This window comes from Rhinatrema bivittatum, chromosome 2 (genome assembly GCF_901001135.1).
Source record: "Rhinatrema bivittatum chromosome 2, aRhiBiv1.1, whole genome shotgun sequence".
Classification (NCBI taxonomy): domain Eukaryota; kingdom Metazoa; phylum Chordata; class Amphibia; order Gymnophiona; family Rhinatrematidae; genus Rhinatrema; species Rhinatrema bivittatum.
Window position 1 is genome coordinate 310,141,982 of NC_042616.1, and position 24,741 is coordinate 310,166,722.

The window sequence follows — 24,741 nt, forward strand, 5'->3', positions numbered from 1 at the left end:
GCTATAATGAATATGAGATAGTGCACCAATCAACATTCACTGTGCACTTAACTGAATCCTGAAGTTGGTCTTCCAACTCTGCAGGGTTTCGGCGTGATTACACTCCTTTTTCAGGGAGCTTCAGGATAGCTGTAATGTATTGCTTCAGCTGAATGTAGCCCATATAGAGGTGGTCAGTGAAACGCGCTAGGATAATCAATGCTTGATAGTTAATTCTTCATGCGATCTACGTTCTGCAGTGGATGCCTTTGACGCGGCAAAAGGCATCCACTGCAGAGTTAGCACACACTAACTCGAAAATGAATTTTTTTCTGAAGTTTCAGAAAAAATTCAATCGTTTTTCAGTTCTCCCGAACCATTCTGAATTAGGCAATTTCGTTGAAATTGCCTAATTTGGGAAAAATGATTGCACATCCCTATTAAAACGAGCCCACACCTACTGTACTTGTTAGATTTGGGATGGGAATCTAGTCAAATGTCAATACTGCAACCAAAAAGCAATAAAACCCATTTATAATCATCAGAAACTATTCCTATCCATGTACAGCTTTTTCAAAGATTTCTGGGCAGGTAAAAGAGAAAAGTGAACTTTGACAGGTAATTGCCAATGCTGAACATTCAAAGGCAAGACAGTTCTCATTACATGAAGGAGAATAAAGATAACGTAGAAGAGGGAAAGTTTTATTGCTACATTTTAACACATGTTGACTTTGTATTCATGCAGTTGTTGGTGCTTTGTAGCTTGCATAACCATTGTCAAAGTTTTTGGGAACTGTAAGAAATAGATTTGTATGTGTGTGTGTGTGTGTGTGTATGTGATTCCTATGAAGTTGGCAAAAATCAGTATTTCTGAAAGTATGCAAATAAGGCAGGGATGCGATTGTATTTTTTACTTTGTGCCCTGGGTTTGTGCTGACATTGCAGCCCTAAACATGCTTTGTACTTTTCTTCTGCCTTTTTCTACATGGGACAGACATTATCAAAGCAACTTCACATGTGCAAAAAGGGATAAAGCATATTTATTTATTTATTTATAGGCTTTTATATACCGAAGTTTAGCTAAATGCCTTCACTCCGGTTTACAGGTGTAACAACATATTACAGGCGAAACACAACTGGTGTAACAACATATAAAGATGGGTTATAACATCGAGTGCAGTTTGGTTATATTTAACAGCTTCATATTGCAATGAAGTCAATAAAGCATTCCACATGGCTCAGAGCAAGTGGGCCCCAGATGCCACATTATATGACCACAACCATGGCCAAATGAAGCAACCTTGTAGCAGCATTATTCTGCCATGGCTGTAGTGTGGACAGGAAGGCTCAGATGTCTCTCTTGCCCATGAAGATCCTGCTTCATCAGACTGGTAATGATCTGCTTCTGGGGGGGGGGGGATTGTTTGGGGGAGGGGGTGCTGTTGTGCCCCAAAAGGAAGACATGTCTGGGTGCCAAGAAGAGATACCACTTGGGAGGAGGGGGCAAAGCATCTCAGGTGAAGATAGAGGAGGGGGGGGGGGAAGGATGGTGCTAAGAGGGTGGGATGGGGATACTTTTTCATCAGAGTTCAAGGGTAGAAAATCTCATGGTGCCAACCAGTCCTTTCACTTTGTGCTGCAGCGTGCATAGAAAACAAAATGTACACGTGGTCTGCCGGTGACGCTCCCTCGTTTACATCCAGGAAGGTGCTCATTTTAATTCTTACACATTGATTGGATGGGAGATTGTCTTAAACTGTACATTAAGACTTTACTGCATAGAACATTACTTACTGCATGTGGCAAGGGGCATTAACATGCACTTTAAATTTAATTACATTGGCCATGAATGGGGCAAATTTCAAAATATGCAGAGAAGTATAAAGTCCGCAGGTACCTTTTACCCACAGACCTTGTGCTAATTTTTAAAGGAAAAAAAAATTCCCTTTGAAAATTGACTTGGAAGAAGTACATGCGCAGACCTGCACCTATGATCTGTGCGAGTTATCTTTTCCACACAAAGTACACTTCAAAAGTATGTGCACAGGAGCTTACTCCTCCCAGCCCCGCTCCCGTACCCTCTATGTGTTAAGTTACGCATACAGTGGATTGTGTGTGTGAATTTACGAGCTGATAGGGTTCGTGAATTTTCAAAGACCCCCACTGCTGTGTATAAAACACTGTTTTGTGTGTGTGGAAAAAGCTTTGAAAGTTTCCATCTAAACAAGTAAATTGGTCCCATATATTTTAACACAAAAATAACTTGGAATTCATTTGACAAACTAAGGGATTTTGCTCAGGTTCATTAACTTGCTAGGCGAGCCTCTTTTTTGGAAAAGTCCACACATCTCTGTTTTTGTGGCTGAAATGCTGATCCATTACGTGCATTAACTATTCCCTCATCTCCAACATAAGTGTTTTTGGCCCAGAGCAACGTCCTGATATGACTTTATTGAAGCAGATGGGCAGCTGGGAGGGCAGAATGAACAGAACGTCTATCAGAAAAATAGTATTTTTTTGAGTTCATTATTTTCAATTGGAAACTGTAGTATGCTTGGCAGCACAACAGAACTCAGGGCATCATTCCATGGATCTGAAATTGGTGTTAGGATCAGCTGTGAAATCTTCTTGTAATACTATAGCTCTACTTCTCCCCTCCTGCACCAAGCAAAATGGGGTCAAGGGAAAACATGCACTGTTTTCTTCTCTCTTAAGAAATGTATTCAGTGGGAGGAAAAATTGGGACACCTGGGGGAGGGGGGACTTTCAACAGGACCTCATTATCTAACTCAAGACTTAGTCAGATCCTGCAGGGATGAAATCTTCACCCTACCCCACTGAGTGGCAAGATCTAGCTGTCTAGTTTTGCTAGGTGGCTCCACTTACCACTCCAAAAGTGGATGGCTCCGGAGGCGTGAGTAGCTCAGGGGATGGAATTTAGCCAACTAGTGATGACTTTCAGCACTAACTAGCAAAGGGCTCTATTTAATAAGCATTTTTCCCATTTTATTTATTTATTATTTATTGGCATTTATATGCCATCATTTGAGTTCCATCAAAATGGCTCAGAAAAGGTACGGAGTATCTGTTGCCAGTAATTAAATTGTAGCTACCAAATGGAAAAAAATCTTTAGTAAATAGGATAGTAAATTAATCTGCTAATCTTCACAAACAAACTGAAGGTCTAAAATTAGCCAGCCAGATCTTGACTGGCAAGATTTAGAGGAATTTTCAGCCCACAACCTTAGCTGACAAAGTTCGATTCAAAATTAGCCTAAACAGCCACATTTTGCCTAGTTAGGTCAGGTACTCAGGTGATACTGAAAATTTACCCTGTGGCAATTATCAAATAATGAAGCAATCAAATGCTTAGAAATGAATAAAGTATGCACTTTAGTTTTTTCTTTTAAATTATAACTCTTTAATTACCAACATTGCCTAATGGATCCTGGGAGATCCTGGCAGTTGCAGTTGTGTGGTTGTAGTTCTGCTGCAGCTGGAGCCACTGCTATTTGCTGTTTGCTCTTCCACATTGCATTCTGAAGTTTCTCTTTGGGTTTGGATTTCTGTTTTGTTGCTCTTTGTTCTTCACATTCTCTCTCATTCCCCTTCTCTTCAGTTTGATGCTCTCCTTTTTCATTGGAATCTGTAATGCTTGGCACCAGGATTTCACTTGGGGGTCGCTGAAGTTGAAGACAATGTTCAGTGTCCGAGCCCCTGTGTGTGTCGCTCTGATGGTCACTTTGAGGGCACCTCACTGCATTCGCAGTAGCTATAGGCTCGATGATTGCGGTCTGGGATCGCTTAAGGGGCTTGCGACTCTTGGAAGCTACACTGGCAGAAGCACAGCGGGACTGGCCGGCCTGCCTGCCCTCCAACCTTTGTAACTCTGCAGGCTGCTTTTCCAAAATTGGAGACCCATACACCAAATGAGCCAGAGCATCTCCTGTTTTTACTAGGTTACAGTGGGTGGGGCTAATATTGCATTGACCTCGAGAGCTCTCTCGTTGTGACATGGTACTGCTCTCTGACATGGAGCTTCTTGACATTTTTGCCTGAGATGTTTCACAGAGCAATTCCACCTGCAGTACTCTGTCATTATAAATGAATGGTTTAGTTCTAAGGTCCAAATGAGAATCAATGCTGCCCGTTGACTGGAAATGGCTTGAATTTTGCTCATCTACAACATTCAAAGTATTCTCAGGTGAGCTGCTTTTACTATGTAGTGACAGCTCTTGAAATTCATCAGTGTCAAGACAGGACCTAGAACAAAGAATATTGAAAGGAGAAATGAACTTATAAGCATTAAAATGATTTTTGCTTTTGATTACTTTGCTAATATCACTTTCCCAGCACACAAAATTTAAAGTACAAATATGCTACCTCAATTTGCATCTTCCTTACCTCTGTTTTCTTACAGCTCTGAGATATACCACCAACATGGTATCTTTACAATTTAGCACTTTCATAATTTTTTTGTTAATCCTCTTCACAATACCTAAATAAAATAAAAGGGCTACTACTGTATAAAAGGAACATCATCTCCATTTACAGTATTCTCTGGGAGAAAGGCACCTTAGCAATCCTGAAGGCCTACGTCTTAAATCTTTATTAGATTAATAAAAGCACAATTTCTGAGGACTTCTGGTATGCCAGCGTGCTGACCGGTCACAAGTTGGTTGAGCTCCTGCAGCATCTCCCCCTCTAAGTACAAGAAACTAGGGATGTGAATCGTGAGATCGATCGTCTTAATGATCGGTTTTGGCTGGAGGGGGAGGGAAATCTGATCATTTTGGTTTTTTGGGGGTTTTTTTAAATCGTAAAAAATTGTAAATCGGGGGAGGGCGGGAAAACCGGCACACCAAAACAACCCTAAACCCCGACCCTTTAAAACAAATCCCCCACCCTCCCGAACCCCCCCAAAATGTTTTAAATTACCTGGGGTCGAGTGGGGGGGGGGGGGGTCCCGGCGTGATCTCCCATGATCTCCCGCTCTCAGGCCACGGCTGTGTTAATAGAAATGGCGCCGGTAGCCTTTTGCCCTTACCATATGACAGGGCAAAGGGTAGCGCCGGCACCATTTTGGTTCCTGTCACTCGACGTCACGAGTGCAGGAGATCGCTCCCGGACCCCCGCTGGACCCCTAGGGACTTTTGGCCAGCTTGGGGGGGGGCCTCCTGACCCCCACAAGACTTGCCAAAAGTCCCTGGGGGACTTTTGGCAAATTGATCAGAGCTACACGATTCACATCCCTAGTTTCTTGTATTTAGAGGGGGAGATGCTGCAGGAGCTCAACCAACTTGTGACCGGTCAGCACCCAATGACCGGCGCCATTTCTATTAATGCAGCCGTGGCCCGAGAGCGGGAGGTCACGGGAGATCGCGCCGGGACCCCCCCACTGGACCCCAGGTAATTTAAAACATTTGGGGGGGTTCAGGAGGGTGGGGGATTTGTTTTAAAGGGTTGGGGTGGGTTTTAGGTTTGTTTTGGTATGCCGGTTTTCCCGCCCTCCCCCCTCCCCGATTTATGATTTTTTGATGATAAATCGGGGGAATTGTTATTGTATCGCGGCTCTAATGATTTTTGACGATTTAAAATATATCTGACGATTGTTTTAAATCGTCAAAAAACGATTCACATCCCTACAAGAAACTGTGCAGTAACATAAATCAAGTCAATGTTTACTGTGTCATCCTGGCTGTTGAAGCTTGTGAGTGTACCCTTGAACTTTCGGCAGTGATTCTTGTGCTAAGTTAGGAGCACCAAATTGATCAGAGCTACACGGGAAAAAGTCAAAGCAGGAGACCACAATATGGCAGTGCTGGAGGGATGGGATGGAGTGACCTTAGCAGTCCCCGATGATACCGTGCAGCGTATCACAGAGAGTGTAAGATTGGCTCTTGATGACAGACTCACAGAGCTGCAGACTGCGATGGAAGAAATCAAGGCAAGGGTCGAAAGCCACACACAATGGATCGAAACAGCTGAGAATCAAATATCAACGGAAGAAGACAAAATGGCAGAGGCCCATATAACTCAGCTGCAATCCCAAAATGTCCATTTATTGGAACAGCTAGATGACCAAGAGAACAGGTCCCGATGCATCAGTCTTCGGGTCCTGGGGCTGCTGGCAGCAGTTAAGGGAGAAGAGTTGGTTAGATTCATAGAGTGGCTCCCTACAGAGTTAGGCCTTTCTGTTGCTGAAGATAAGATCTGCTGTTAAAGAGAGCATAGAACGGGTGGAAGCAGGGAGCAGAAAAATAAATCGTGCCGGTTGTTGCTCGAATATTAAATAGAGCCCATAAAATGAAAATATTAGCAGCTTACTGGAAACATCGCCAACTCGATTACCAGGGACACCAGCTGCTTCTCTTTTAGGATTACTCCGCGCACGTGGTGGCTTTACTGAAGAAAATGGCACCGATATGCACCGATCTTCATCTTAAAGGTATTCAGTTTGCACTCCATATCCAGCTAAACTGCGACTACATCATGCAGGCTCGGTGAAATTCTTAGAGTCAGTGGAAGAGGCAAGGGCTTTTGTGAATGTGATCCCAGCTTTAGAAGCACCACGAATAAGCATGAAGAACTCAGATAGCTGACTCCGGCACAGCGGGATCATACAATTTTATGATCATGATTTCTCAAGCTGGCAGGCTAATCGGTACTCTCGGAACTGGAGAACGGGAGCAAATACGGAAGATTTCCTTGTTATTTCAACAAATAATAATTTTATTTTTTTCTGATTTTTGCCATCTAAGGGTGGAAATGTGAGACTGTGCAATGTTTTCAACATATCCGAAGTCTTTACCACAGGTTGTTGGTAGCAGGTAACTGCTAATTTGCTCTCAGTTAATATAGTGTGATGATTTCTAAGCAAGAAGGGAAAGAAAAGAAAAGAGAAAAGGTTTCTTTGGGATCACGTGATGAGCTGCTAAGTAAGAGGATGTGCTCTGCTTATGCTCTTAGGCCTCTGAATTTAATCCTTCATCATCCTTGGATCTAACGGCTCCTTTTTGAGTCTCAACTATGTCCAAAGAAATTACATCAAAATCCTTGCTGTCAAGTGGGCTGATCAGCCTGTTAAGACGCTTCGGACTGGTAAAAAAGTGCAGGCTGGCGGAGGAGTGGCCTGTGCTGGACGCTAATTTACAGGTCAAGCAGCTCTCTGAAGTCTTTTCCACTAAGCTATAATTAATAGTGAACTTGCTGTTGTTGTGGATAAAATAACTGATATGGTGGCCTGCGTGCAAGATAATGCTACCAAGATTGAGTCAATGGAGACCAAGATGGAGGACCTGGAGCTGGCTGCAATGGATAATAGCAGGAAATTTGAAAAGCTGGAGCATAGGCTCTCTGCTGTGATTGATAAAATCGAGGACTTAGAAAATTGTGGACGTCGGCAAAATATTGGATAAGTTGGGTTTCTGGAGGGCAAAGAAGGAGCTGATCCGACAGCCTTTTTCAAACAGTGATGCCTGCTAACTTAGGCCTGTCTGCGAAGCGAGGTCCTATTAAAATCGAACGGGCAAATCAAGCGCTATTACCGCCTCAGGGGCAGGCAGTCATCCGCACGCTATTATACATTGCTACCAGGACAAAGTTCAAATTATGGATAAGGCTCGGGAGATTGGTGAAGTTCTGCATCGCAGCAAGAGGATTAAGTTTTTCCAGGATTTTGCAGCGGTGATGCAGAAAAGGTGGGTGGAATATGGCCCACTGAAAATTGCTTTAAATAACAACAAAATCCGTATTTTTGACTCACCTGCAGAAGCACGTCATTTCTTGGAGCAAGCAGGAGAGATTCGGCTGGCCAGGAGGCAGCGTACCGCTTCATAACATCGCAAGTCCTGACTGTTTTTCTTTCTTTATTCTTTTTTACTTTTGCTGATATGACTTTCTTTTTTTCTCCTTTTTCATTATTGATCTATTTTTGCATTTCAGAGCTGTGGGTAGGGGAAGGGGGGTATGGGCAGTAATAAGTTTAAAGTTCTGGGGTAGGGGGGTCAGCGATTGAATAAGGGATTGCAATGGGGACACGTTATTTTCAGAACAAGTGCTTTCTTTTCATTGCTGCTTTCATTTTTAGTAGCATTTGTGTTGGGACATTGGCGGTGACGTACTTCGCTTACTGCATCGTACTCTTGGCACACAAATCTGCAGGATCCTCGATACTCTGCACAGGCTGGTGGCAACATGCTGATCCCGGCATCAGGCACATGTGCAGCGGAAACTTGCACAAAACGCTATCAGTATGAGTGTCGCCTGATAACAACTCCTGTGACTCCTCCGAAATGCCTGAGTCAGATGTCCTTCTTGTACGCACTGCTGGACGCTTGGTTTGAACTTTTCTTTCTTTTTTCCTCTCTCATTGTGGTTAGGGGTTCGAGCAGTGCTATCCTTTCAAGCATGCTTTTTGATCACCATCCGATATTAATTCAGCTTCACTCAATTCTCAAAAGCCTAGGGCTCTAAATTGGTGATTAAATGTCTCTCTTCTTGGCAACAAAGAATTTCCAGACTTGGTTAAGAGAGTGGTCTCAGAATTTACTGAGGACAGAGATCAAGCCCACATAGGGACATAAGGCCTGGACGAACAGGCACAGCAATCGAGGTCAAACCCTTGTAGGGACATAAGGCCTGGATGAACAGGCACAGCAATCAAGGTCAAACCCTTGTAGGGACATAAGGCCTGGATGAGCAGGCACAGCAATCGAGTTCAAACCCTTGTAGGGATATAAGACCTGGACGAACAGGCACAGCAATTGAGGTCAAACCCTTGTAGGGACATAAGGCCTAGACGGACAGCACAGCAATCGAGGACAGAGGTCAATCCCATGTAGGGACATAAGGCCTGGATGAACAGGCACAGCAATCGAGGTCAAACCCTTGTAGGGACATAAGGCCTGAACGAACAGGCACAGCAATCGAGGACAAACCCTTGTAGGGACATAAGGCCTGGACGGACAGGCACATCAATCGAGGACAGAGGTCAAGCCCATGTAGGGACATAAGGCCTGGATGAACAGGCACAGCAATCTAGGTCAAACCCTTGTAGGGACATAAGGCCTGGATGAACAGGCCTTATGTATGTCCTTACAATATCAACCTATTGTTGACTTTGTGGTTTACACAGTGCTTCTGTAAACATTGGGTCAAACCCTTGTAGGGTTTGACCCAATGTCAAACATTGGGTCAAACCCAATGTTTGACACAGCAATCGAGGACAGAAGTCAAACCCAATGTTTGGCACAGCAATCGAGGACAGAAGTCAATCCCACCTAGGGACATAAGGCCTGGATGAACAGGCACAGCAATCGAGGTCAAAGGATTCGGGTGGCGAAGGCAAGGTTTTTTGAGGAAACCCTCTTTGAGGGTTTGAAGAGCCGCAACAGCTTCTGGAGACCACTGTGAAGGGTTGGATCCCTTCTTTGTCATGGCAGTAAGTGGAGTAGTTAAGGTATAGTGTGACATGAATGTGCGATAATAATTGGTGAAGCCGAGGAAGCACGGAGTGCTTTGAGTGGGTTGAGGCCAGTCCTGTATACTTTTGGGCTTTTGTGGATCCATCTGGAAACCTCTGCTGGACACCAAGTAGCCCAAAAAGGGAATGGACTCCTGGTGGAAGGCACACTTTTCAAGCTTAGTGTAAAGACGGTATTCACGTAGTCTTTGCAGGATTCTGGTAACATCTGCCTGATGACTGTAGATCTTGGGAAAAGATTAGTATGTCATCTAAATACACAACCACAGATTGGTAAAGCATATCTTGCAGAATATCATTCATCATATTTTGGAATATGGCTGGAGCGTTACACAGGCCAAAAGGCATGACCATGTACTCGAAGTGGCCATTGCGAGTATTAAAGGCCGTCTTCCACTCGTCTCCTTGACGAATGCGGACCAGGTTGTATGCCTCTTTTAGGTCTAGTTTTGTGAAAATCTTGGCTCTCTGGAGTCTTTCAAGTAACTCTGAAATCAGAGGTAAAATATATCAGTCCTTTATAGTGATTTCATTAAGTCCTCTGTAGTCTATACAAGGATGAAGAGATCCGTCCTTCTTGCCAACAAAAAAGAATCCGGCTCCGGCAGGTGACTTGGAAGGCCGAATAAATCCTTTTTGCAAATGTTCTTGAATATAGGCCGACATGGCCTCTGTCTCTTAAAGAGAAAGTGGGTAAACCCTTCCTCTAGGAGGCTCTGAATTAGGCTTTAAATTAATAGCACAGTCGAAGGACTGGTGTGGGGGTAATACATCTGCTGCTTGTTTCAAAAACACATCTTGGAATGATGAGTATTGTGGTGGCAAACCTGGGAGAGAAGTAGAGGCTGACATGCAGGTCATAGGTGTTACTTTCTTTAGGCATCGGTTGTGACAAGCCACTCCCCACTGTGATAGTTCCAGGGTGCCCCAGTCAAACTGGGGTATATGGTCTTGCAGCCAGGGTAGACCAAGTACTACTGGACGAATGGCTTTGTCACGGACAAGAAATAAGATGGTCTCAGTATGAAGAGAACCTGTGCGCAAGCAAATTGGTTGCATGGTGTAAGAGACTTCTACAGGGAGAGGTTCGCCGTGTATAGAAGACAGAAGCAGCGGAGTTGGTGTCGGAACGATAGGAATACGAAAATGTTGCACCAGCCTTTTTAGAATAAAATTGCCACCTGCACCGAAGTCAACAAGTGCAAGAGTCTGAAATTCAAGAGTCCCGGAAATAATTGAGACTGAGAGAGTCAATGGAGGAGATGGTGTAGTAAGACTTAAGAGTCCTCCCACAGATCCTAGGTCTGCATGTTTCTAGGACAGATGGGGCTTGATTGAACCACATGGCCAGGTTGTCTGCAGTACATACAGAGACCTAATCTCTTATGGTAGTGTCTCTCTTTGGCAGTAAGGTGGCTGTGGCCTAATTGCATGGGCTCATCTTCTTCAGCGATAGGGGAAGGCTGAGTCTGAGGAGCAGGTGTTGGTCATGAGCGCATACTCCCTGATGAATGTTTCTTAGAACTCTTTACCTTGGATGAACACAGGCGATGATCAATTCTGCCAGCAAGGTCAATGAGTGAGTCCAAGGTATCAGGCAAATCATGTGCGGTCAATTCATCCTTGATGTGGGAGTGAATGCCCTCTAGGAAAATTGCACATAAGTACCCTAGGTCCCAATGAAGCTCTGAAGACAGGGTCTTAAATTTAATAACATAGTCTGGAAGTGGCTTAGCTCCTTGTTGGAGGTGTAAAAGAGCAGATCCATCAACAGTCTTGCAAGCTTGATCATCAAATACTGACTTGAAGAGCGCAAGAAAACCTGGCAAGTCACTGAGGATTGGATCATTGCGTTCCCATATAGGTGAAGCCCAGGCCAGAACTCTTCCATCTACAAGAGACAGGATATATGTGGTCTTGGCTAATTCAGTAGGGAAATAAGTTTGTTGTAGAGAGAAGTGCATACAGCACTGGTTGAGGAAGCCCCTACACAACAGGGAATCTCCTGAGAAGCGAGTGGGAGCTGGTAGAGGTACAGCAGTTCGAACTGAAACCACTTGCGATGAGGCATCTTTGTCAGATGTAGTAGAAGTATTCAGTCGGGAACTCAACTGATTAAAAGCAGTGGTCAATGTCTCTAAGGTCCTCTGTTTTTCAGCAATATGCTGGGCCAGGCCAGGAATGGCCTGCAAGGCTGAGACCTGAGCCGGGTCCATGTAGTTAGCAATCTGTTATAATCTGGTGTGGTTGTGGACCCTGGATTGTAGTGAGAGCTGACTCCACCCACAGGGAAGAGCCCTGTGGGGACTCACTACAATAGGCGTGGCCTCAGCAGAGACTGACACAGAAGTGAGAGACTTTAATATACTGGAATTGTGGATGACACCCACTACATGGAGAGAAGACACAGTCCAGAGTAGTAAGGCTGCTCAATTATGATATCCCTGGTAGTGGCCCGCAGAGTGGGGTTTGCCAGGAAACTCCTCTCTTGATGACATCCCTCAGTGTAGATCTGGTAGTGGCCTGCAGTGCGGGGTATGCCGAGGATCAGCGAGCAGTAGTTCAGAGAGGTGCAGGAGATCAGCAGAGCGAAGAAGATGATGGAACTTACTCTGTAGTGTACACAGGTAGCTGGGATGAGCATGGTAGTGGCCCGAGGCACGGGGTACACCGGTGGTTCCGTCAGCAAGATGGTGGAAGCGATAATAGTACTCAAAAGGCTGAACTGGTAAGGTCCCAAATAAGGATAGCAGGAATCTCCAGGCAGAAAGGCCATCCAAGGAGCATATAACCAGAACGTAACAAGGCTCCCGAGGAGCGGGTACCTAAGGCATTCTATGTCCAAGGTTCAGGAAGCAGTTCAAGTAGTGAAGCGAAGCATCTCCGAATGGAGTGGAATAAGCAGGAAGGAAGTCCTTGCTAACTCATAGGAAGCATAGGCTGGCTGGGTTAAATACTTCTGGTGGGTGACATCATGTGGAGGGGACACCCCCGAGGTTCCTGCCATGAAGTGAATAAGAGAGGCCCTGGCGCGTGCGCGCATTCCTTAGGTAATCCCCGATTCAAGATGGTGGACGGGATCGCCCACGCCATCCCAGGGATGCCGGGGAAGAATGCGTTTGCAGGCTGAGGCCTCCATGGCTCCGAGAATCGCTGGTGCAGGGACAAGAGAGGTGAGCAGCAAAGGTCGCAGCCGTCTGTCACTGACGGGCGCAACACTATGCAAGATCTACTGCCTGGTTCCTGCATCACAGACCTCTGCTTCCTTGGCATCTACAGTACAGTTCCTCGGCATACCCCGCGCTGCAGGCCACTACCAGATTTGCACTCAGAGGTATCTCCATCAGCTTGCAGGGATCTCCTGGTGTACATCGCGCTGCAGTCCACTACCAGATCACCTTATCTACAATACCATCTTGACTACTTTATCTGCTCAAGAACTGTGTTTGTTACATTTCCCGCTCCTCAGGTAATGCATTATCTTTTCTCCCTAATAAAGTCTCTCTCATAGCTGTGTCCTACATCGCTGAGACCATGCCCACTGACGGTGAGGCCCATGGGACTCCTCCCTGTGGGCGGAGACATCTCTCATCTCGGCCCGGGGTTCACAACTTCCATCAAAACCATAACAGACTGCACCCAGTTAATTTTGTTTTGGGATGATATTTTATCTGTAATGGATTCAAAATCCCTTACGCCTGGGGCGGTGCTCATTTTAAGAGATGTAGCAGAGTTATCATCATTGGAAAAAGGCTCAGATTTATTTATCTACTTGGCTTTACAACTGGCCCATAAAAGTGTGTGCTTCAAAAATGGATAGAAGATGTTCCCCCAAGGTTTACTTTGTGGCAAGCAAAAATATCTGATCTAATGGTGATAGAAAGAATTGATGTTGCATATCAACGCTCAGCCTCCAAGGTCTGAACTGAACGTGATAATGCTGTCGCATGAGGGCACTGCTGTTCATTACATTTACTCTCTTGTCATGAAATATTTAAATCTGGTGGTGGTGTCTGTTTTGTTTTTCAGGTTCTGCTGCAATTAAAAAAAAAAAAGATTTTTCAAAAAGAAAAAGCACAATTTCTATCCAAATACCTTGTTGGTTTATTTTAATAAATAACATTTTATCCACTTCTTGTTTTTTTATTTGCTACTTATCTGACTTATGTCTGAGCAATATCATATTTATGTAGTAAAACTTTTCATTTCTTCACAGGATATCTAATAAGAACTACTTTTCAAACTTACAAATTATTTTACTATCTGTCAAACTGCTTCTGTACAGCTTTTTTTTTTTTTTTTTTTTACTGTTGAGGAGCTTCTTTAAAGTACTGACATTTTTGGACAAAAACCTAACCCGCCAAGTGTGTGCCGCCTCTGTGACTTGTGAATGCAAACAAATTCTGATTCATTTGCTATTTGGAAAGTCACCGCTACTTAACACGACAGCCACTTCCTTGATTCAAAATAGTTAAAGGGGTCCAACTTCCAAAAAGTCAATTCTGTGCACAGTGGGGTAGATTTTAAAAGGGTTACGCACATAAGTTATGCGCGTAACCCTTTTAAACCCCCCCCCCCCTGCGCGCACCGAGCCTATTTTGCATAGGCTCGGCGGTGCGCGCAAGCCCCAGGGCTTCGCTAGAGGGCGTGTCGGAGGGCATGTTAGGGGGGCGGCACGACGTTCGGGGCGTTCCGAGGGCATGTCGGGGGCATGGTGCCGGCCCGGGGGCATTCCAGGGGCGCGGCCGAGGCCTCCGGAACAGCCCTTGGGTCAGGTGATGTAGATAGGGCTGGGGGGATAGGTTAGGTAGGGGAAGGGAGGGGAAGGTGGGAGGAAGCCGAAAGTGGGAGGAAGCCAAAGGAAAGTTCCCTCCGAGGCCGCTCTGATTTCAGAGCGGCCTCGGAGGGAACGGGCAGCGCACACAGGGCTACGTGCGTCTCTTATAAAATGCGGCGTACTTTTGTTTGCGCACTTTTAGAAAATCTACCCCAGTGTGTCCCTATTCATTAAAAATTTATATTCTACCTTTTGTACATATGTATATAATTACAAACCTAGTTGAGTATTTAATGCAAATTTCCCCTTGTTCACACCCTCATTTATTCATTTGTTAACTTGTTTTATTTGTTCAATGTAAAGTGCCATGCTTGGCGTTTGTTTGTGTTACACTGTAAACCGATGTGATATCCTGGATGAATGTCGGTATATAAAAATTTTAAATAAATAAATAAATAAATAAATAAATATTCTGCATTTTCTCAGTTGGCATTGTACAAAGCAGATTACATCTATAATACAAAACATCTTGTCATATTAAAACATCTTTACAAACAATACATTATTCAACAACATTTAAAAACCTAATCTTTGCCTGCTGCATCATCTCGTCTGTATTCACAACTATCAACCTCTGGATATGCATCCCTAAACAAATATATTTTAAGCTCCTCCCCCAGGCATGCCACTGAGGGGCAAGAGTCAATTTTCAATCTGCCTGCCGTGGTGCCAAGTCCTTGGTAAATTTTTGACTATAGACTTTGCACTTAAAAAAAACAAAACAGAACTTGAAACATTCATGTTTCCTCTGGTTAGAAGTTTTTATTTCCTGCCTGAAAAAAAGATCTCTTAGTGATTTGCTTTAAATAACCACTCTGATATATAAAAGAAAAAACAATCCTGGTACTGCTGCTGCTGGAAGGCAGTTTTGATATATAATTATGTGCTTACAAAAGCTGCTATTATAGTTACATATTTTTCCCCCTGCACATCTATTTTCAATCCTGTCTACTGCACTCCCTGTTTACAATGCAAAATATTGCAACAGGAGCATTAAATGTGAATTTCCAGAATACAAAGTAAGCTGGAATTGCTGATTCAACTAAACTAGATTTAACAGTACTAGAGCTCAATTGAGCTGAAAGCGTGGACCAATAATACATAAATATATATACACTGTTGCTCTGTTTTACCTCATTTGCAAATTCGATCCCAAACCACTCTCCTGGGCATAGGGTTTCCCAGCTAATGACTGGTCAATTATTTCTGAGTTGTTTCTAAGAAGTTCTTGTTCCACTTTTGCAACTTTGAGCTTCATGCTGCCTTCATCCAGAGGAAACTGCTATAAAATGAAATGAAAAAAGGCACACATTAAAGCACATTGTGGCACTAGCAGGACTGGCACTCCCTTGTGTGCATATGGAAGTTTTGAACCACACAGTTGAGAGATCTCACTTTGGCTAATCATTGTGTCTTATAGCAAAAATCCTGGAATGAGAGTCTTCTCAGTCAAGGTAGCTGTCAATCAAAATAAGCACAGTTCCATCACACAACATGCACTCTGCAATCATTTTAAAGACTTTAACTGCATGAGAGAAAAATAATTTTTTAAAAAGTTTTATATTTTCTTTATGCATTGCTACTATTTTTCAGATTTTTTTCTAAACAGGTGTAGTGAGTGGCTGCTGCTATCTGCTGGCTTGCCTTTAGTTTATACTTGTGCTGTTGTCTATTTATGCACTGCACCAAGTTGTTTTTAAGGACAGAGAATCATCACATCCACTGTGCAAGATAGTAGCAAAATAACTTTTTATTAAGTATATTTTCCATTTTTCTGGGCTTTGTGGTAGAATGAAGAAATTAGAGAAAAACTAAAAGAAACAGCTGCAAGAGTTAAAAGTTTGCATGAGGCATGGCCATTGTTTAAAAATGCACACCAAAAATGCAGAGTAGACAGCACACACACACACACACACATACATAAAATATCAAACCAAAGAAATGCGTGGCACTACAGTATGAACTGTTCAATACATATATCTATCACTTTATTTATTTTAGGCCAGCAGGAAAGACACTTCTTTAACAATATATACTTATTCTTAAGGAAATGACACCCTGACACAGCCACGTTTCGCACCAAGGCTGTGTCAGGGGGGACCAGTGGGTGTTCACATCAAGCGAGGAAAGACAGTGTGTGTAAATCCTGGGCCACCGAAGCTGCTCAGTCCTGTGGGAACTGCATTCAAAAAGCTTAGAAGGTACGGCTACATGGAGAAATCTTTCCAAGGGGGAGACCTCAAACAGTCATAAATTAGTGTTAATTGATCGAACCATTCCAAAACAGGCTTATACTGCAGGTTCCAGCATAGACACAGTGAGGTGTGACAGGGAGTCTTGTAAATATCCAATGTGTTTGCATGGGGACAGGAGAGGAGGAGAGAGAAAGAGGGAGACAACCTCTGGAAGGCCTTCATAGTAGTTAACTATATCTCTATATGAGGGCCAGCTAATAGCTCAAGGTGAAGTGTTGGTGGTAGTTTAAGGTTTAGGGGCCAGTTTTACATGTAGAGTGAGATGTACGAACAGCACAGTACACCTCGGTGAAGATTTGCTGTCGTCTGGAGTGAGGATAGTCTAATAAAGTTGAGATTTCTACTATGTTCTCTTGCCCTAGCTTGATAGTACCCTTTTCTGCACCCTGCAATACTACCTATGTGAAGCGCAATGTTAGCGCGCGGTGCGATAATACTAAAATTACCATAAACACCTCTTTTTCTTACCACGGGCATTATCTATGCATTATTATAGCATTTTGATGAATCTAGGGGTGAATGAATTGCATGTGTCGATCTCTTTGGAGGAGGATGTTATGAACATACCACACCTGAAACATTCTTTACTGGTGGAGATTCTGACTAATTAAAAGAAATTATGACAATGGAGGATGTAATAGATCAGACCAACAAACTAAAGAGTAACAAATTGCTGGGACTGGATGGAATTTACCGCAGATTCTAAAAGAACTAAAACATAAGGGGCGGATTTTATAAATCTACGCGCGTGTACTTTTGTTCGCACACTAGGCGCAAACAAAAGTACGCCGGATTTCAATAGATACGCGCGTAGCCGCGCGTATCTGTTAAAATCCAGTGTCAGCGCGCGCAAGGCTGCCCAAAATCGGCAGCCTGCCTCCGTTCCCTCCGAGGCCGCTCCGATTTCGGAGTGGCCTCAGAGGGAACTTTCCTTCCACCCCCCTGCACCTTCCCCTACCTACCCCACCCCTCTGGCCCTATCTAATCCCCCACCCCACCTTTGTTGAACAAGTTGCGCCTGCCCAAGGCAGGCATAACTTGTGTGCGCCGAGCCGGCCGCCGGCACACCATGGTCTGGTCCGGGGGCTGGTCCGGAGGCTGCGGCCACGCCCCCGGAATGCCCCCGATGACACGCCGGCCGCGACACACGCCCCCGACGCCCGATGGCGCGCCGGCCGCAACACGCCCCCCGACACGCCCCCCCAGGAAAGCCCCGGGACTTACGCGCATCCCAGGGCTTTGCGCATGCCGGCAGCCTATGCAAGATAGGCTCGGCGCGCGCAGGCGGGGTTTGGGGTAGGTTTTTGGGGGTTACACGTGTAACCTACGCGCGTAACCCTTTGAAAATCTACCCCTAAAATTGCAAATCTGTTATTAGAAATCTGTAAAATTTAATTTAAAACAGCCATGACCGCTGAAGACTGGAAGGTGGCCAATGTGACACTGATTTTCAAGAAATACACCGGGTGATCCAGTAAACTACAGACTGTTGAATCTGACATCAGTGCTGGCAAAATAGTAGAAGCTATTCTCGAAAACAGTCTCACTGGGCATATAGATTAACATGGCTTAATGGGGAAGAATCAACAAGGCTTTAGCAAGTGGAAATCTTGTGTTACCAAACTTTCAGAATTTTTTGAAGGCTTAATAAACATGTAGATAAAGGTGAACCAGTTGATATAGGTATTTGGACTTTCAGAAGGTATTTAACAAAGTCCCCAAATGAGAGACTCCTCGGGAAATTACAAAGTCATGGGACAGCAGACAGTGTTCTATTGTGGATTGGTAACTGATTAAAAGGCAGGAAACAAAAGGTCAGTTTTCCAAATGGAGAAAGGTTGTTAGTTGAGTACCAAAGGGATTGGTACTGGGACCTATGCTGTTTAACCTATTCATAAATGATCTGGAAAAGGGAACGAGTGAGGTGATCAAATTTTCAAATGACACAAAATTATTCAAATTTGTTAAAATGGCAAACGTCTGTGAGGAACTGAAGAAGGAGTTTGTGAAACTAAGGAGTAGATTTTAAGAAATTGCGCGCAGGTGTCCATGTGCGCGCGCTACCCAGATTTCGGAGCGGCCTGAGAGGGAAATTCCTAACCCCCTAACCTAACCTCCCTTACCCTAATCCTCCCACCCCCAGCCCTATCCTAACTCCCCCCGACCTTTATTTTACATCTTGCACCTGCCTCTGGGCAGGCACAAGTTGCGCGTGCCGGAAGCCTGCTGGCACGCGATCCTCTGACACAGCATCAAATGGCCGCTGTGTCGGAGGCCTCTTGCCCCGCCCCAACCTGCCCCCTGGACCACCCCATCCTGCCCCTTTTTCAAAGCCGCAGGACTTAGACGCATCCAGGGGCTTTACGTGCCTTTGTAAAATAGGCCCTGAGCGCGTAACCTGATTTATGCGTGTAGGGCTTTTAAAATCTGGCCCTAAGAGACTGGACAACTGAATGTCAGATGAAATTTAATGTAGGAAAGAGTAAAGTGATGCACATAGAGAAGAATAATTCCAAATACAGGTACACAATGCTGTGTTCTATATTGGGAGTCACTACCCAGGAAAAGGACTTCAGAATCCTTGTGGAAAATACGCCAAATTCCTCAGCTCAGTGTGTGACAGCAGTCAAAAATGCAAACAGAATGTTAGGAATGATCCAAAAAGGAATGGAGAATAAAAGTGAAAATATCACATTGCCTCTGTATCAAGCCATGGTGCGGCGATACCTTGATTATTATCTGCAGTTCTGGTCACCCTATATCAAGAAAGACATATCAGAATTAGAAAAGGTACTGAGGAGGGCAACAAAAATGATAAAAGGCTATGCAGGCTAGGACTTTTCAGCTTGGAAAAGACAACTGAGAGAGGATATGATAGAAGTTTATAAAATCATGAGCGGAGTGGAACTGGTAAATAAAGGATGATTATTTACACTTTCAAATAATACTAAAATAAGGGGACACTCCATGAAATTAACACCCAGCAGATTCAAAACAGATCAAAGAACATACTTTGGCTTTCAGTGCACTATCAAGCTGTAGAATCTGTTGCCTGAGGATGTGATCAAGGCAGTCAAAGCATACTGGGATTTAAAAGAGGTTTGGACAAGTTCCTATAGGAAAATTCATAACATATTATTAGCCAGGTAAACTAAAAAAAAAAAGCTATTACTATCCTTGGGACTGAGTAATCAGCTCATTAATACTATAAACAATGCAAATCAAATAAAGCAGCTTGCTAAAAAAAATTTTGCAAGCCGTGTTATTTGACTTGAGGTTAGCTACAGCTTGAGTCATAGCAAACTTTCCCCAGAAACACTGGGATGCTAACTCACATCCTGATGCTGCTGCAGCCATTGTTTAAAGGAGCCAATGCCCCCCTCCTGAAATTCATATAAAAAAAACCCCCAGGGGTCTCAACAGCAAACCCCCCCCCCCCAACACCCACCACCATATCCTTGGAGATGGCCCGTAGCAAAAATATTACAAAAATTAATGTTTTAAATTAGTGCCAGGTCCCTTCCCTTTCATTACAAAAATCCAGCCTTCGGAGGCTGGGACCCCACCCCCAGATCCCATCTTACTCACAAAGTTAGCTCTGGTGGTCATCCAGTGGGAGCCCGGACTGCCCTCCTAGGCTCTGAGCCCTGCGACAGCCATTTTTCAAAATGGTATTACCTGACCTTTGTCCCTATCATGTAATAGGGGATAAAGGCTGGGTAGCAGCATTTTGAAAAATGGCTATTACCAGACCCAAAGCCTAGGGGTACTCCGGGCTTCTTCTGGACCACCAGGAATAATTTTGCAAGTAAGGGGGGGGGGGGGGGGGGGGATCCGGTTATCTAGGTCTCCGGGGACTGGATATTTTTAATGAAAGAGAGTTTGGGGGCGAGCCTGATGTCAATATAACATTTTTAATATTTTTACAATGGGCTGCCTCCAAGGGTTGCAGTGGGGAGTGAGCGAGGGGGAGTCTATGAAGACTCCCAGGGTTTTTGGCTACTTTCTGATTGAGGGTTTACTTAGGGCCATCAGTCCATTTAAGTGATTGCAGCTCCACAATCCCAGGGCTGCCACTGTATGTTCTTTGGGGAACATTTACCGCCGCAGTATTTAAGCATGAGGAAAAATACTGCATGAATCACAATACGGCAGGGCCATTTGCTGTGGCTTTGTGATTCCCAAGGTATTTTTCCCTCAGAGAAATATACTGCCACTTAGTGAATGAGCTCCTAAGTCTATAGTTGAGGCAATGAAGGATGAAGGGACATACCTAAGGAGAATTAGCAGGATTTGAACCCTGGCTTGACTGATTCTTAGCCTGCTGCTCTAACACTAGGCTATTCCTCCACTTCACATTGTAAAAACTTCCCAATGTGAGTTTACAATTGAGGGTCAGAAGTTTAGCAGGTCACTGATGACAGGTGGTTTTTCATTCTTGGGCTTCAATTTACCTTCTGAGTGAGTATACTTAATTAAAAAGTTACTGAGTGGAGGGTTGGTATGCCATAGACCTTACATAAACTTTGAAACTAAAAGGTGGAGAGATACAGGAGTTCCATCCATCCTCTGGTGATAAGCTGTGATGGCACTGAGATGTACCTGGGCAGAAAAAATGCTGATGCCAAATGATATAAGGAAGAGGAGATAGTCGAGAAGGTCTCTTGGATTGCAATTGAAGGGTTCCAGAAGATTAGTCTTACACCATGCAGAGAACTTCTTCCACTTGAAACTGCTAAGATCTCCTGGTGGAAGTTTTCCTAGGCAAGAGTCGAATATCCAATACCTTTCTGGGAAGAAGCAAGGGGGACACTACCTTATTCATTTATTTAAGATTTTTTTATATACCGGTGTTAGTGTGTACATCACATTGGTTTACATTATAACAGTAGCTTGGAAAATATATTAAACAGGGAAGCACCTTGTGCTCAACATCACACCATGAGGGGCAATGATGGAAGATTCGGGTGAAAGTGTTTTCCATCCTCCTGAGTAATGAGAGTCAGATACCCCAAACTGGATTGGGAGCTGAATCACCAGAAGGAGGAAGTAAGGATACCACATCTAACAAGGCCAAGCCGGGGCTATAAGAATGATTACCACCCTGTCCTGAAAGGCCTTCTGGATGGTCCTGGCAATAACAAGAACTGGAGAGTATTCATAAAGTAGACTGATGCATGAAAGCATTGGGAACTGATTTGCATCTGCCTGATCTCATAGAACAGAACTATCTGAATTTTTAGTTGTCTTTTGACAAATAGGTTGCTCACTGGAGTCCTCCATCATAGCAGCAGATCGCCTGTGACTGAATGGTCTATGGACTACTCATGAGGCTGCAGTCCACCAGAATATTTTGGACTACTGGGAGATAAGCCACCTGAAGATAGGAACTGTGATGATAGGCCCACAACCAAATGCTCAGAACCTCCTTTCAGAGAGAGAGTATGAACCCATGCCATCTTGCTTGTTTATGTAAAACATGGCCACCTTATTGTCTGTCTGGATCAAGATTCTTTTGCCAGAGAGCATGAGCAAGAAGGCCCCTTAATGCATACCACATGGCTTGTAGCTCCAGAATGTTGATCTGAAGATAGATTTCTTTATCTGATCACAACCTCTGGGGAAGCTTTGGTGGACTGCAACATTTATTTATTTATTTATTTAAATGATTTATATACCGGAGGTTCCTGTATAATATACATATCACCCCGGTTCACAAGGAACAGTAACTGTCGCTACATTTAGAGGTTTACATAGAACAGAATAAGAATAAAACAGGAGTTTTTACATTGAACAAAATAAAGTAAACAAGTTTTTTACATTGCACAAATTAATCGAAGTAGGTTACTTTTCTTCATGTTCTTGGCTCTAGGGGAAAGCTTGTTTGAACAGCCAAGTCTTAAGATTCTTTTTAAATGTAGAGTGGCATGGTTCCAGACGAAGGTCTGGAGGGAGTGAGTTCCAAAGTGAAGGGCCCGCTGTGGATAATGCACGTTTTCTCAGAACGGATTTCGCCGGTTGTGTGATTAGTCTGTTCTGGTTGGTTTCACGGATGTGTGAAGTTGAATTTGAAATGTTAGGTTGAGAGGTGCGATGTTGTGTAAGGCCTTATGTATCATCATTAAAGACTTGAACTGGATCCTGAATTTAATCGGAAGCCAGTGGAGATGGTGGAGGATTGGGGTGATATGATCTCTTTTTTTGGCATTTGATAATTTGATAAAATTCTTGCAGAGGCGTTCAGGACCATCTGAAGTGGTTTGATGGTGCATGCTGGTAGGCCTAGGAGGAGAGAGTTACAGTAATCCAGCTTAGTGAGAATGATGGCTTGTAAAACCATGCGGAAGTCTCTGTATAGGAGGAGTGGTTTGAGTTTCTTTAATGTTTGAAGTTTGAAGAAACATTCTTTTGTTGTGTTGTTGACGAATTTGTTGAGACTGAGTCTGCTGTCTATGATGACTCCCAGGTCTCTAACTTGTTGCGTGGTGGAGAGCCCTGCAGTGTCCGGATGTTGGTTAGTGTTAGAATGTGAGGAGGGGGTATAGTTTTCCGGTGCTATAATGAGGATTTCAGTTTTGTTTTTGTTTAGAACCAAGTTGAGGCTGGTGAGTAGATTGTTGATAGTTGACAGACATTTATTCCAGTATGATATAGCTTTGTGTAGGGAATCTTCTATAGGGATGAGGATTTGAATATCATCCGCGTATAGGTAATGTCTTAGCTTAAGGTTAGTGAGAAGTTGACAGAGCGGGAGCAGATAAATGTTGAAAAGAGTTGGGGAGAGGGATGATCCTTGTGGTACCCCCCTCTTGGATTCGATGGTATGGGACTCTTTGTTATTTATCTTGACCTTGTATGATCTGTTCTCAACATGATGTGCTGGGACTCTCATCTGAATTCCTAGGGCAAGAATCTCTGGGTCCATCCACTATTGCAGGGACTACCATATCCTGGGTGCAGGAAAAGCTGATGAGACAGTGGTCAAACAATTTATCTCACTGATCCTTGAAGGCCCATTGAAGGCCGTGCATGAGAAGGCAGGTTGGAGGCACTATGTGAACCACTGCTGCCATGTGACCCAGAAGGACAAGAACCAACCTAAAGTTGAATTGTTATATAGAGGGATACTATAACACCTGCTGATGAGTGGCCTGCCACAATTTGGCATTATCCAGGTATGGGAACACACAGATTTAGCTGTGCCACTATGATTGCTAGGCACTTCATGAACACCCTCGGGGTGACCAACAGGCCAAACAGGAGAATCATGTATTGATAATTTACACCCTCAATCACAAACCTGAAGAATCTCTGTTGGCTAGGGTAAAAAGGAATATGCACATAAGTATCCTTCAGGTCCAAAGCACATATCCAGTCTTTTAGCCAAATGAAAGGCAGAATTGTTTGGAGTGAATTCATTTTGAACCTCTCCCAAATCAACAACTTGTTCAATTCCTTAGATCCAGGATGGCCTTAACCCACCTGATTTCTTGGGAATTAAGAAGTATCAGGAGTAGAACCCTATGCTATACTCCTAAGGAGGGACACTATTGGAGAAGTGTTATTTCCACTGGAGGCTGAGTCAACTGGGTGGGGCTCAGACATGGAGATTGATGTCCATCAGATTGGAGGAGGGCATGCGAAGCACAAGTCATAGCCATACCCCACAATTTGCAGGAGCCACTTGTCCTTTGTGATGCAGTTCCACTTTGGTAAGAAGGAGTTCCCATACCTGGATAATGCCAAATTGTGGCAGGCCACTCATTGTGCTTTAGGTTGCCACCTTTCCCTCTGTTGAGGGTGTAAACATTCAATACATGATTCTCCTGTTTGGCCTTTGGTTACCCCAAGGGTGTTCATGAAGTGCCTAGCAATCATAGTGGCACAGCTAAATCTGTGTGTTCCCATACCTGGATAATGCCAACAGAGGGGTCAGGAAGGTAGATGATGTGTATACCAAAGATATCAAAAACTCAGCCCAGGCTTGCGCTGAATCTGTAGTTGTGCTTTAGGTTGCCACCTTTCTCTCTGTTGGCCACTAGGGTGAAGCTGTGAAGCTGGAGGAGGAGCCCAGTGCTGCTAGAAAATACAAAATGGCCTTCTTAGATTGAAGGGATGCTTATAAGAGAAACAAGAATGCCTGGAGATGGCAGGCTGGTTACCAGTCACTATGGACATTTGTAAGT

General features: G+C 44.1%; 1 protein-coding gene across 1 annotated transcript in view; it reads right to left on the minus strand.

Annotated features, from left to right (window-relative positions):
• Positions 1-330: 330 nt before the first annotated feature.
• PKD1L1 (polycystin 1 like 1, transient receptor potential channel interacting) overlaps positions 331-24,741 on the minus strand; it is a 446,216-nt gene continuing 421,805 nt past the window's right edge. Inside the window, exons 66-67 of the mRNA XM_029587088.1 lie at positions 15,434-15,582; positions 331-4,242 (exon numbers count right to left, since the gene is read on the minus strand). Of these exons, the coding sequence (XP_029442948.1) occupies positions 3,405-4,242; positions 15,434-15,582 (987 nt within the window). The 3' untranslated portion in view covers positions 331-3,404. The remainder of the gene's footprint in view (positions 4,243-15,433; positions 15,583-24,741) is intronic.